General features: G+C 42.3%; 1 protein-coding gene across 2 annotated transcripts; it reads left to right on the plus strand.

Annotated features, from left to right (window-relative positions):
- The first annotated feature begins 6,744 nt into the window (after positions 1–6,744).
- Positions 6,745–11,717, plus strand: LOC147636238 (pentatricopeptide repeat-containing protein At5g27110-like). 2 transcript variants are annotated; one of them, XM_086801670.1, is made up of 3 exons: positions 6,745–7,785; positions 7,883–8,049; positions 8,159–11,717. In XM_086801670.1, the coding sequence occupies exons 1-3, from the start codon at positions 7,711–7,713 to the stop codon at positions 11,067–11,069; spliced, it is 3,153 nt and encodes a 1,050-aa protein (XP_086657796.1). In that variant the 5' UTR covers positions 6,745–7,710; the 3' UTR covers positions 11,070–11,717. The 2 variants fall into 2 exon arrangements, with proteins under 2 accessions (XP_086657796.1, XP_086657797.1); XM_086801671.1 differs by having other exon boundaries at positions 8,239–11,717.
- The last annotated feature ends 2,653 nt before the right edge of the window (positions 11,718–14,370 follow it).

Raw genomic sequence — 14,370 nt, forward strand, 5'->3', positions numbered from 1 at the left:
ATCTAATCATTTTAAAAATGGCTGAAGGAACATCTTCAAGGCCCTTTGGACTTCTAAAGAATGTGAAACTTAAACTCTTTACATTTCGCTACCATCATATCTTTATGGTAATGGACTTCCTGTGCGCCAACCTGACTCATATGACATAATATTGGGGAGACCCTTCATGAGGGAATCCAAATGGTGCATGATTGGGCATTAGATCACGTGTATGTGCGTAGGGATTCACAAATTTTAAAGATAGTTCTGAGAACATGGAAAGCACACCCCATGGAAGGGAAATTGTTCGGTAATGATTCGGTCACAACGGAGCGGACCGCATCTGTACAAATATGCCAAACCATGGTGGAAAATTCCAAGGAAGAAGAGGAAACGAAAATGTATGCATCACTTCCTTCTCCGGACTTCAGTGAAAATTGGATGCATGTGCTAGCTACCATAGATGTGATGCAACCCAAGTGATGCAACCCAAGGGGACCTAATATGTGGAATTTGGAACTATCCCTTCGACCTCTATCAGTATGGTTAATTGGCAAACCATTGATGAAGAATCAGAAGAGGAGACCTCTAGCATAGAAGGGACCGTAACAACGCTCAGTGCCTCAGAAGATTTCGAAAACAGAAATGATATATTGCCCGACAAAATGTCCTATTACGAAGAAAACCCACAGATGCCCAGTGGTGGCTGAGATACCTTGAGGCCACTAAGGTACACGATGAGTTTTCCAAGGATTGGGGTGAGGAATTGAGTAAGATATCAGGAGACACCCTTCAAGATCCAGAAACACCTAAGCTTACAAAAGTTGGGCATCGAAAATGGAATAAAGCTTTCGCAAAAGCCGAACGTGAGGCTAGAAAAGTCATGGCTAAAACAAAAAGTGAGAATGAGGATAAACCAGACTTGCTCTCAGTACCAGACCACACTTTAAAACCTACAGTGTTGACGAACGGAAAGTGGTCCGATTGACGGCAACAAGGGTTAAGGAGGATGGGCTATCCACATCAAATGATGGCCCCGCGGAAGTCAAGGAAGTTGATATTGCGGGACGAGGGGAGGAAGCCAAACCCGTATTCATTGCTAAGGACTTGACTTTGGCTGAAGAAGAGGAGCTCGTTGCCCTCCTTAAGGAATTTAAGGAGTTTTGCTTGGAATTACAAGGAGATGAGGGGTGTACCACCTGAGGTAGTGCAACATACGATTCCAATCATGGAAGGATCAAGGCCAACCAAGCAAAAGCCATACCAAATGAATCCTAAGTATGCGGTGATTGTAAAGGAGGAAATAGACAAGCTCATTGCTGTGGATTTCATCTATGAGATAGAGCACACGGATTGGTTGTCACCAATCGTAATAGTGCCAAAAAAGAATGGGAAACTAGGGTATTTGCCGATCTTAAAAAGGTCAACGCCGCGACTAGGAAAGACCATTACCCATTACGCTATACGGAACATGTTTTAGAGAGAGTGGTTGGTGAAGAATCTTACAGCTTCTTGGATGGATTCTCCGACTACAATCAGGTGTCCATAGCACCAGAAGACCAGCATAAGGCAACTTTCAATACAATGTGGGGGACATTTGCATACAAAGTCATGCCCTTTGGTCTCACCAATGCCCTAGCAAAACATTCCAACGATTGATGTGCACAGCCTTCAAAGACTACTTGCAGAAGTGGTTGGAGGTATTCATTGATGATCTATGTGTACACTCTCGATGGGTGGACCATCTGGCTTGCTTAAGGAAGATGTTCAAGCGATGTCGATTATATCGTATATCCCTGAACCCTTTAAAGTGCCAATTTTGGGTCAAACATGGTGTGATATTGAGGCACATTGTCTCAAAGAATGGTATATCCACGGATGATAACAAAGTCAGGTTGATATTGGAGCTGCCACTGCCCACTAATTACAAAGGTGTGCAAAGATTTATGGGCCACGTTGGGTACTACCGTCGTTTCATAATTTTCTATGTTGAAATCGCCAGGCCATTAAACAAGCTACTCATTGTCTTTGAATGGACTGAGGAATGCTAGGAAGCATATGATCGACTGAAGCAGGCACTGGCTAGCGCACCAATTCTACGACCCCCCAATTGGGACCTCATATTTCATGTGCATATTGATGCATCAAACTTTGCTATTGGATGCATACTAGCTCAGCCCGGTGAGTTTAAATTGGACTATCCAGTCACTTCGCTAGTCATCAATGAAATGATGCAGAGGTGAACTACACCATCACAGAGAGAGAAGGATTGGCCATGGTTTACGTTGTCAAGAAGTACCGACACTACCTATTGGCCAACAGATTCGTATTCTTCGTAGACCATCAAGCCTTATTGTACCTAGTGAATAAGCCTTGCACCACAGGAAGAATCACACGATGGTTGCTATTACTGTTGGAATTTGACTTTTTAGTTATGGTAAGAAAAAGGGCACAACATGTGTTAGCCGACCATATGTCAAGAATTCCAAATGGGGAACCAGGTGGCATTGAAGATGATCTCCTTGATGCTTGTTTGTTCAAACTGGACATGGTACCATAATGGAGAGAGGAGATATCAGATTATCTAGCTCATGGTTTTCCACCGGAAGCACCCTTGAACAAAGATAAAATGCGGCAGCTTATCAAGCTTGCTGCACCTTATCAATTAATTGCAGGAGAACTATATAAGCTGGGTAAAGATAATGTTCTAAGAAGATGTGTGTGAGAAGATGAGTTCGTACGATATTGGATGAAGCTCATTCGCAAGGGGGCATTTTGTTGGGGAAATCACGGCTCGCAAGGTACTTCAAGCAGGATTATTGTGGCCCACGTTGTTCGGAGATGCCATAGAATTTGTCAAAAGGTGCAAAGAATGTCAACGTTTTGCTATCCCACAACAAAGGGACAAGATGTTGCTCACCCCTATTATTGTAAGACAACCCTTCCGAAAAATGGGGAGTAGATTTTGTTGGACCTATTAGTCCAGCGACACATCCATCACAAGCCCGATATGTGATCATTGATCATGGGTGGCCACGGACTATTTCACCAACAAATGGGAAGAAGCTAGAGCCTCGAAGCGAGCTGATGCACGAACAACGACAAAATTCTTATATGAGCAAATTATCTCGAGGTTCGGTTTCCCATTAGAATTAGTTAGTGATCGCGGCTCACATTTTATTAATGAGGTGATTGATCATTTACTTGCTGGATTCTTAGTGGTCCATCGAAAATCATCACCTTATTATCCACAGGCTAATGGTCAAGCAGAGAGTACAAACAAAACTTTGTGTACTATCTTGACCAAAACCTTGGAAGCAAGTCGGAACAGACTGGGAACATAAGCTAACAGTGGCCCTATGGGCATACTGAACATCATATGAGGTAGCAACGGGATACACTCCCTTCCGTCTAGCTTATGGTGTTGAGGCAGTAATACCTATGGAATACCTAGTTCCGAGCTTAAGGATTGCAGTGCAAGAACATCTAACGGAGAATGCATTAACTGAAAGGCTAATCAATTTAGAGAAGCTTGATGAGACCAAGCTAATAGCATCGCATGGACTCATGGTCAAGAAACTACGCAGGAAGCATTGGTTTGATAAAATTTTGAAACCAAAAGAACTAGAAATGGGGGACCTTGTCCTCATGTATGGTGTAGGAAGCACCAAAAAAAAGAAACTCAAATATAGAGGCTTGGGACCCTTCTGAGTGTCTAAGATCACACCTCAGGGGGGGTCGATTAGAATTGAGACAATTGATGACGTACAGATGGAGGGTTACGTCAATGGAAGAAAACTCAAAAAATATTTTGGACCACTGACCCAAGAGATGCTCTTGCAAGAACATCTCTTAAAACAACAAAAACAACTCACAAAGGAAAAAATCCAGCAAGCTCCAGAAGAGGCTAAGGCAAGGGAGGCCAAAGCTAAACAATTACTCTAGAAGAGAATGTTACATGTCAACATGGCTTCCTTAACTCTCTCGGACGAAGAGGAACTAAACATTGAGCCAACATGACTCAAGGTATTGTGAAGCGTGTAGAGATTCCTCTCAAGAAGGTGCTCTTGATTTGATGTTGTTTGAGGCACTCTCCTCAAGCATGGGATTGAATCTAAAAATCCTTATTAACCTCGTGTACATGTAAGGGTGATTAGCTTAGAGCACACCCCTCCTTGACACAAGTCAAGCAATGGTTCTAGATATTATGGATTTAGCTTTTATGTTTTTGTCTCTGTTAGACTTATGAGCGTGCGTTCACAAGTTAAGAACATGCATTTCCACATAGATATGTACTTGGCTAAGTGAGTTGGGAATATACGTGGCTAGGTCCCAAGACTTGCGAATGTGCTTTCAAAACCTTAGAACGTGCATGGGGAGCTAGGAACGTGCATGGCCCATTATGATTTGTGAACATGCATTTCATAATAGAAATTTGCAGTCGCAACCTTAGGAACGTGCATGGCCTGGTATGATTTGTGAATAGAATTGAGAACATGTGTTCCCACCTTGGCACATGCATATGTAATTATGATAGTTATGCCACTTGCAGTGGTGGAAGTCATAGTCACATGATGTCAGTTTTCAACTGTTTTTATCATTGCATTTATGGGAAGAATATTATCTGACCATTCCTTAATGTAAATATTGTGCATATCTTCCATATCACTTAGGTACGTGCATTCCAACTTGCGAGCATGCATACGCATGCCCAGTCAAGCACATAGGTAGGAAAACTAGAGAGGCAAACCAGAGAGTAGTTTTTTGTGTTTTGGTCTAAAAATCTAGCTCCTTATGTATGTTTTTAGATTTTTTTATTTGACAGCATGCTTTAGCTTTCCCTAACCTATCTAATGATACATAATGCAACGTAATGGTTTTCTACAAACATTAATGGTGAGATTAATTCCTAAAATGAACAACTCAAAAAATTACAATGCAAGAAGGAACTAGCCAAAATTAAAGGAAATTGAATTGAACACTTACTTATATCATGCAACTCGAGCTCGAAGGATTAATCCATCCTTCATTACATCAAGGTGGGAAAAAACAACAATAAACAAAAGTTAAACTTGTGGATTTACACTCCCAGGCTATGTTAATACTCCAAAAGCAAAGTACAGCAACAAGGGAGTCCTAAGAAAAGGCACTTTTCTTGACAATAGTGCCAACGATTGAGAACATTTGAGCCTTGCAAGATAGAGAGAAAGGGAGGAGAATACAAGAGTCTTACTCATTTGTACCTCAAGCCTCTCTTGGTAGAGTAACTCTATCTTGTGGAGAGCTAGGATCCTCAACCTTGCCTCCTTCGTTGTCACCAACCATAAAGAATGTTTGCAGATGGGTGGGGGAAAACTATGGAAAGCTCAACCTTGACTTCGATGCCACGGGTGAGTGAGGGCATGAGAGAATAGACAACAGAAGGAGAGAGGGAGAAGAGAAAATATAAGCATGCATGCAACAAGAGGAAGAGAATGCACATAAGCTACTTCAACCACAAGAGCAAGAAGACTCAAACTCAATTGTGAGAATGGGATTATGTGTTTTCTCATTAGTCAAAATGTCTTATATATAAGACTCATTTGTACAATGCCCGACCACCCAAATAATGTCCGGGGGCCCAATAAGTTAGTCTAGGGTAATTTCCTAGTCTAAATATACATTATCAGCATTACACAGTCGTAAGCTAATTTCTTAGTCTAAATGTACATTACACAGTCGTAAGCTAATTTCTTAGTCTAAATGTACATTACCGGCCACTTAGGGTAAGGTCAGATGGGGGGGAAAGAAGGGTCCCTTTTGGAGTTGTTTGCCATCCCCTTGGTTCACATGCACTGGCGCCTAAGTCATAATTTCATGACCCATAATACCCTCAACAAATGGGTTGGGCCCAAGTGGTTAGGAGGCCCACCTTTCAATGGAGGGACCTAGGTTAAAAACCCACGAGAACAGCACTGATTCGTTCCTCTTTTGTCTTTTTGCGAATTCACTCAAGATGGGCGGATAGTTTTTGGAGGCTCGGACAGCGTCGACAGACAAATGGTTTGCTCACACATTAGATCAATGCCCCTGCTCACCCTCAGCACTATCTCCCATGGGGTCTTAAAGACCCTTGTCAAGTGGCATCAATGGATAGCATTGATCAAAATCGCGACACCTTTTTAGGGCTGTCGGATAAAGTAAACTAGGGAAAGTAAACTAGGCTGAGTAAAGTAACCTACAAAAAACTAAGAAAAAATCATCTTCATAGTTTACTTCCTAGTTTACTGTGCAAATCATAGTTTACTTCGTAGTTTACATCATAAGATGAGGGTGAATTTGGGTTTGGGACTTAGAAAAATTTGGAGCAAGATGTTATGTGCAAAAGAGGATTTGCACTCGAGACCTTGGGTCACCGTTGAAAACATCTTACCACTACACTATACCTTCAAGCAACAAAACCATGTGGTTTCAAGCCATTATATTCGATATTTTTTTACCCCTAGTTTACTCGCCCTAGTTTACTTTATCCGACGGCCCAAAACCATGTGGTTTCAAGCCATTATATTCGATATTTTTTACCCCTAGTTTACTTTATCCAACTGCCCAAAACATCTTACCACTACACTATACCTTCAAGCAACAAAACCATGTGGTTTCAAGCCATTATATTCGATATTTTTTACCCCTAGTTTACTCGCCCTAGTTTACTTTATCCGACGGCCCAAAAAAGGCATCGCGATTTTGATCAATGCCATCCATTCATGCCTCCTGACAAGGGTCTTTAAGACCCTGTGGGAGATAGTGTTGAGATCTGCTCACCTCAAGGGGTACCCCTTTTGTGAATCCAATGGGAGGACTCAGTCCTCATTATGAGAATTAGGACCATTGTGATGCCAGTACCTCCTCCTCCTACTTTTTTGTTTTTGTTTTTCGATCCGAGGCCAGAAATGAGCAAGCTTGTTCTGAGACTCGAACAGAAAAATGCTTTTGCCATTAGCTTCGTCACCTCCAGTCTTAGAGACAGTTCCGCTACTTCCTTAAGGCATTGCCCTGGAAGACCCATGAGCTGCACACAACAGCGACCAAGTACTTTCGGAACAGTCAAGGTATACCCGCTGGATACTAAAAACTCTGTACACCGGCTGGATTTCTAGACAGGAATTGCCCTCCCCTCCTATTACTACCTAGGAGAACTAGTGCCACGACGAAGGAAGGTCTCATATTTTCTGAATTTTTCTCACAACGATTTGCCTCGACCCCACAGTGTGTACGGCCCACTTCAACTGCACGGACGTCTATACAGCCCAATCGTACGGCTCAATCTTCCCCTTGTTTACAAGCTTCATCAGTGCCTGCAGGCGTACTCTGGAGCCAGGCAGCATCACTATATGCAAGATTAGAAGCTACAGGCGCCCCACTTCAACTGCACGGCCGGTGCGGCTCCCTCCTTTGAGTTCTGCCTTACTCTGGAGCAAGCATCACTGTATCCAAGCTGGAACTATGCATCAATGTGATTGGTGATTGCACCCTCGCCATGATCACGGCAATGCCCTTGCGAGATCACGGTATCATGATCAGCAGGCAAATGATGATGGCAATCCATAGCTGTAATTTCACCTCATCGCAGGTTAGTGGTTGTAAGGGACTACCCAATGGTGCAACAAACAAAAAGGAAAAACATGTGGTTACCCTACCTGTTACCTGGCACAGCCTCACCCTAACCTCTGGAGTGCTGTTTCAAGATGAGAGATGAAGAGATCAACATCTTGTCAAAAGCTTACTCCAGGTTTTTTGTGTGGTGCCAAGGACAATGGATCAAAGAAAGTAAGTAGGGCCCTAACTTAACGTGTATGCTAGCTTAAGTGCTTTAATCCCTCCCATTCGCAGATTTTTATGAGTTGGTTATGCTTCCATCATGCAGACAACTCGATGGCATCTACACTCGTCGCATTTGGTGTATTCAGTTTGTGCAACAGCAGATTTGGATGTATTACGGCATCCCCAATTACAGTCCACAGCAAGAGTATCAAAACAGTGCTTTTCCAACTGTGGCATGGAGTCTCAAAGTCTCACCAATGACAACCACAGGTATTAAGTTGGTTTAAATGATTGCTTTGCTGGTATGATTTCGTAGGCATGTTAGTGTATGTATGAAGGGTTGTATTGCTTGAATTTCCATGTCAATGTATGTGTGAAGGGTGGTAGAGTGTGGTGAAGTATTGGGAATCACTGGAGGCTCGAACAAGCTTTGGAAGAGTAACCAAAATTGTGACACAGCTCACAGCATGGATGCTTCAAATGCGCAAGGGATTCTATTATTCAGGGAAACCATTTGCAGCACTCTACAGGATTGCACCAAAAGGAAAGACCTGGTAATGGGCAGGCGAATGCACTCCATCATGCTTACCAATGGGCTTAATTTAGATGCCTTCCTTGGGGATCACCTGATCCGCATGTTTGCTTCGTGTGGAAGCCTGCTTGAAGCTAACCAAGCGTTTCACAGAGTTTCAAGTCCTAGTGTTTTCACTTGGAATGCCATCATTAGCGCGCACGTTAGGTTTGGAGAATGCGAGAGGGCTCTCGAGTTATTTTGCAAAATGCCGGACAAGACTAGCCCAGACAAGATCACGTATTTGTGTGCAATAAAAGCATGTAGCTCTCTAGGAGCCATCAAACAGGGCAGGCTAATACATGAAGAGATAATCCGAGCTGGACTGACAGCAGATGTGGGCATTGGAAGTTCCATCGTCAACATGTATTGCAAATGTGGGAATCTAGAAGATGCAAAGAAGGTGTTTGATGAGTTGCCGGATCAAAATGAGGTCTCATGGAATGCAATGATTGCAGGATATGCAGAGCATGGCCATTGCATGGTTGCCTTTGAGTTGTTTGGCAAAATGCAAGAGGACGGAATAAGGCCAACTAAAGTGTCAGTGATATACATTTTAAAAGCGTGTGGTGGCATGGGATCTACACGGCAGGGAAGGCTTGTACATGAGCATGTTATCAGTAGTGGACTTGAATCAGATGTGGTTGTAGGGAGCTCGATTGTGGACATGTACGCCAAGTGTGGGAGCCTAGAAGAGGCACGCAGAGTTTTTGATGGATTGCCAAATCAAGATTTAGTGTCATATTGCACAATGACCACAGGGTATGCCCAGCATGGGCATGGCCTTCTTGCTCTGGAGCTTTTCTCAAGAATGCAAAGGATTGGATTGAAGCCGGATAAAGTCACATTTTCTTCCATTTTAAAGGCATGTGGGAGTATGTGTGTAGTAGATGAGGGTCGCATAATTCATGATCAGATCATTAGAGGAGGATTTGAGCTAGATGTTGTTGTGGGGAGCTCTATCATTGACATGTATGCCAAATGTGGAAGCCTACATGAGGCACACAATGTGTTTAATGAGTTGCCACATAAAAATATGTTTTCGTGGGGTGCAATGATTGCAGGATATGTACAGCATGGTAGCAGTGCAGGCGCAATCAAACTTCTTGCAAAAATGCAGCAGGAAGGTTTAAAGCCCAGCAAGCCAATGTTTCTGTGCGTTTTGAAAGCCTGTAGCAGCACGGAAGCCTTAGAACATGGAAGATTGATACATGCCCACATTGCCAAGTCCGAGCTGAGCTCAGATGTAGTTATTGGAAGCACCCTCGTTGACATGTATGCCAAATGTGGGAGCTTGGAAGAGGCATGTCAGGTGTTCAACAAATTGCCGAATCGAGATTCGGTGTCATGGGGGGCTATGATATCAGGATGTGCCCAGCATGGTCATAGCCTTTTTTCCTTTCATTTATTCCAGAAAATGCAGCAAGAAGGTACCGAGCCAAGCATAGTCACATTCTCATCCATCTTAAAAGCATGTGGAAACTTAAAGGAGATAAGGATGGGCAGGTTAGTGCATGGTCAAGTAATTGAAAGTGGGTGTGAATCCAATGTGATTGTTGGGAGTGCCCTTATTGACACTTACATAAAAGGTGGAGCATTAGAAGATGCACGTAATGTGTTTGAATGCTTGCCGAATCGAGATGCGGTGTCATGGGGTGTGATGATATCAGGGTATGCCCAGCATGGGCATGATGTTCCTATGTTTGAGCTGTTTGGGAGGATGCAACAGGAGGGCATCAAGCCAAGCGGTGGTACCATCTTGTATGTTTTGAAAGCATGTGGGACCATAGGATCTCTCAAGCAAGGGAGGCTAATACACAATCAGTTTCTTAGGAGTGGACTTCCATTGGATGTAGTTGTTGGGACCACACTTGTGGAGATGTATGCAAAGTGTGGGAGCCTAGAGGAGGCGCGTAAAGTGTTTGACGAAATGCCAAGTCGAAATGTGGTTTCGTGGGGTGCATTGATAGCCGGTTATGCGTGGTATGGCAATTTCGGGAAAGTATGGTGCTGCCTGGATGAAATGCAACAGCATGGCTTGAAACCTGTTGATGTGATGTTCACCAGCATCCTTGCTGCTTGCAGCCATGCTGGGCTGCTGGAGGAAGGCCGTCAGCATTTCAGATCCATGATAGAAGTCTATGGTATCAGACCAAAAGCTGAGCATTTCAATTGCATGGTCGATATTCTTGGGCGCGGAGGATGTTTACATGAAGCCGAAGATATTTTGCAAACGATGCCGACACTTCCCGATGCCATTGTGTGGACGTCGTTGCTGAATGCTAGCAGGACTTATGGCAGTGTCCAGCTAGGAAAACGATGCTTTGATGAAGTCATTCGATTGGATTCAACTGATGCATCCGGATACTCACTTATGTCAAACATCTACATCGATGCGGAGATGTATGAAGCTGCCAACCACTTGCAAAGGCTGAAGAGCGGTACAAGTGCACCAAAGAAGCCTGGGAGGGCTTGGATCGAGCTTAGTAACCAGGTACATGAGTTCATTGTCGGAGAAAAGTGCCACCCACAGAGTGATGAGATGACTGTCAAGTTAATGTTATTAAATAATATGATGAGGGTGGAAGGATATTGGCCAAATTTGGACCTGCTGTGGAACCCTCTGGCGGCAAATGAAGGTGAAGATTTTTTGCGATTCAAATGTATCTATGAGCCGAAAGAAACTAAAAGAGACCAAATTTCCCTGTTGCAGGGGTAGGACCAAAATTAGTGCATTGGGGACTCTTAATAGTGCCAAATAGGGCGTGCACCAGATGATAAACCCCTTTGAGCTAGTTCACACTCACAGGAAGAAGAACAACCATCACCTTCCAATGGAAGGTGTTTTGTATAGAGGTAGTGTGCAGCAAGTCTCAGAAGAGCATCAATTCTGAACCTCCAAGCTCTCTGAGGATGGTCATGTGCCAAACCTTATACAGATGCAGAGTCGACTAAGCACTCGTGAGGGAAGGTAGGTTTCATAAGCTTGTGACCTCCTACACTACAACAATTCTTCTACCCATCCTGACAATTGAAAATTACATTAACCTGCAAGTTCAACACACTAGTCAGCATCAGTAAATACTTAATAATGGACCCCTGAGCAGCTTTATAGTCAAACATCAGCAACAAAGGATGTGGCTGCAGCATACAAGGGGATCGAAAGAGGATATCCCCACCTGGATGTGTACCTGATCCACAGTAAACCCATTAAGTAAGACTCCATACATAGTCCTTGGTCAATGCACAGTAAACCCATTAAGTAAGACTCCATACATAAGTCTTTGGTCAATGCATAAATCACCACAGAAATGCCAAAAAGAAATTCAATTTTAATCAAAAACCTGTTTAATTAACTTACAATAAACTCTCTAATTGGCCTTCTCCATATCTAGCTGAATACAGGCCAGCCTATATCTTTGAGCATACAAAATACCTGACTGAGCATTAAGAACATTATTATAGATGGATCTTGGCTTAATAAAACCAAATTGATGATGATGAAGCTCTCTCATAATTATAGAAGGTATAATCTTAGCTAACATTTTATATCACACATTCATCATGTTCATAGACCTCCAATGAAGGCTTTGAGTAAGCTACACAGCGGGAAGCTTGATAATGCCTTGTTTGATTGAAGGATGAAAATTTTGAGAATGAAGAAGTGTTTTCTCCAATTTCAGGTATGTTCTTCCACAAAAATCTTGTCTTTATCTTTTGTAATCATTTCTTTTTAAAAAAATTGTAAGCTATTTTTCTCTCCAATTGTTGTGATTTGCTTCAGTCAGTTAGTCTACTAGTTTGGCTTTTAACTTTTCCAGTTGTTTGCTATGCTCTTGGAGCATAGAGCCTGCCCAGTTTTCTGTTGTCTTGTGCTCTTCAAATGGTCTTTTGAATTATTACTACCTTCTTGAGTGCTTGCTTTCTACTCTTCTACTTGATCTCTTTCTTCTTGCTAGTATTCCATTTTCAATCTTCTTACTGCATATTCGTAAGTCTTTCTTGGTATTGATTCTACTAAGTGTCTTGCCAGTTTGCTAATCACAATCAAATTAGCCCTTGTTACTGCTTCCTTCCACACTAATTGTTCTGAACATTAACAAATTGATCTGGTATAAGATGTGAGGTTTGAGCAAAAGGAACAGCTCTTGGTGCTGTGGATTCAGATTCAACTCCAAGACATTGTTCTCCACTTAATGCTATACATACCTCCTATAATACTAAATTGGAAGCCAGTTATTTTTTGTATGCAATTGTTGCCAAGCTTCTGGTGGATTTCCAGACTTTGTCTTACTTGGTCCGAAACTGTTCTTTCTAAACAGTACTACCTCTCTCCAAAGTTTTCTTGATTTTTAAGGAGGGTGGTGTTTTTTTTTTTGGGTGGTTGGGGGGGGGAATGTGTAGATAATTTTAGACTACAAGAACAGCCCATTATGAGCTACGAACAAAACCTTATTCAGAACAGATACTCGAAGGCATGTGCTACCCTCAGGGGACAGACACAGCAAGGCCTGCATCCTACCAAGAGCAACAACAAGCCAGCAGAAGGGCAATAATAAACAAGCAAGAGAAAAGAGAAAGACTATTGTTGGAAATGCGCCACAGTTTTTCACACGTTTAAGCTATTGCAAGCAAAAGAAGAAGAAGAAGAGGCCCCTACAGCGCATGGCTAGTGCAGTTTGATATACGACATTATCTTTGAGCTTCAGTATCTCCACAAGTAGACAATGCACACAGAGATACAAAGAAGAGCCTGCACCGCAGCTCGTATAGCGAAGACCAGAATAGATGAGCGCAGCGTGAGCATAGCCTCTTCAGTGGTGTGAGCCTCAAATCTGTAGAAATACAGATAAGCAATGATGTTACCTTAATTGGTGTAAAAAGACTTTTGTAAGGGGTGTTTATATGGGCTCATCTTTTTCAATTATTTTTAGTGCATAACTCTTATCTCCTCATTTTTCAATTATTCCTCATTTTTCAATTATTTTTAGCGCATAATTCTCATCTCCTCATTTGTACCGAGACTAGATACTCGCTATGAATCATTATCACGCACCAAGATTTTTGCATATCAAATCATTGGTAAGAAAATCAAAAGTTTTTGATTGCCAATCTTGTACGAGATTAGACACTGCTAACAAAGCAAAACAAAGGCTTGTTAGTAAGACCTTCTCATCATGGCAAGAAAAATATTGAGAAAAAGTTACATTCTCTCGCGAGCAAACACAAAAGAGTAAACACATGTACATACACATCCAAAATATCTCACAAAACAAAGCATAGATGCTCAAATCATAATTTTAAACATGCCTAAAGCACAAGTGTATGAGATGATCACATTGCAAACCATGATATCATCCACACATAATGTTTCAAAGACACTTATGAGGAAGTAAAACTGAATCACCAATCATTAAGCATAAGAGTCAAAGAACATCAACTCCACATCAACAAAGCTTTCAAAGAGCTAGGAGTTATGCCAAGGAGAAAAGACCAAGAGCCAAGAAGCAGCCAACAAGAAGATGGATGTGACAAAGAGCTAGGTTAACAAGGACAAAGTTGCACGAAGAAGCATGAAGATAATCACATAAGGTCTTTATCAAGCAAAGCAGAGGAGATCAACAAATCTCACTATCCAAGCCTATGTTTTTTTAATCCCAAATGTTGTAAAGGTCACTTCTGTTATTTCCACCACACCTTACCACCTTAAGTAGCTACGTTGGCACTAAGGAAGGTGACGATATGTTGTAACTAAGCCTTACCACCTGAGAGTAGCAAATCAACCACCCGGAGGATATATTGAAGTTATAAACCTCACATCTAACCACCTAGTAGCCTAAGAATATGGTACCAAGGGGGGGTGTTGAAAAATATAGTGCCATGGAGCACAAGACTTGGTAGGGAGTGAGTGTCAACCTAGCATGCTACCACATGAGCAAGCAAGAATAATCCTACATAAGCAAGCAAAGCCAATATGTACCTCCCTTGTATAAAAGGCGTCATTTCCAAGTAAGGAATTA

Source organism: Cibotium barometz, chromosome 8 (assembly GCF_041138505.1).
Source record: "Cibotium barometz isolate CiBa-2024 chromosome 8, ASM4113850v1, whole genome shotgun sequence".
NCBI lineage: Eukaryota > Viridiplantae > Streptophyta > Polypodiopsida > Cyatheales > Cibotiaceae > Cibotium > Cibotium barometz.

Excerpts from the sequence above, each read along its gene's own strand:
- LOC147636238 (XM_086801670.1), top strand. The coding sequence starts at position 7,711 with ATGAAGAGATCAACATCTTGTCAAAAGCTTACTCCAGGTTTTTTGTGT. Across the intron at positions 7,786-7,882 it reads AGGACAATGGATCAAAGAAA|ACAACTCGATGGCATCTACA; the intron begins GTAAGTAGGGCC and ends TCCATCATGCAG. Across the intron at positions 8,050-8,158 it reads CTCACCAATGACAACCACAG|GGTGGTAGAGTGTGGTGAAG; the intron begins GTATTAAGTTGG and ends GTATGTGTGAAG.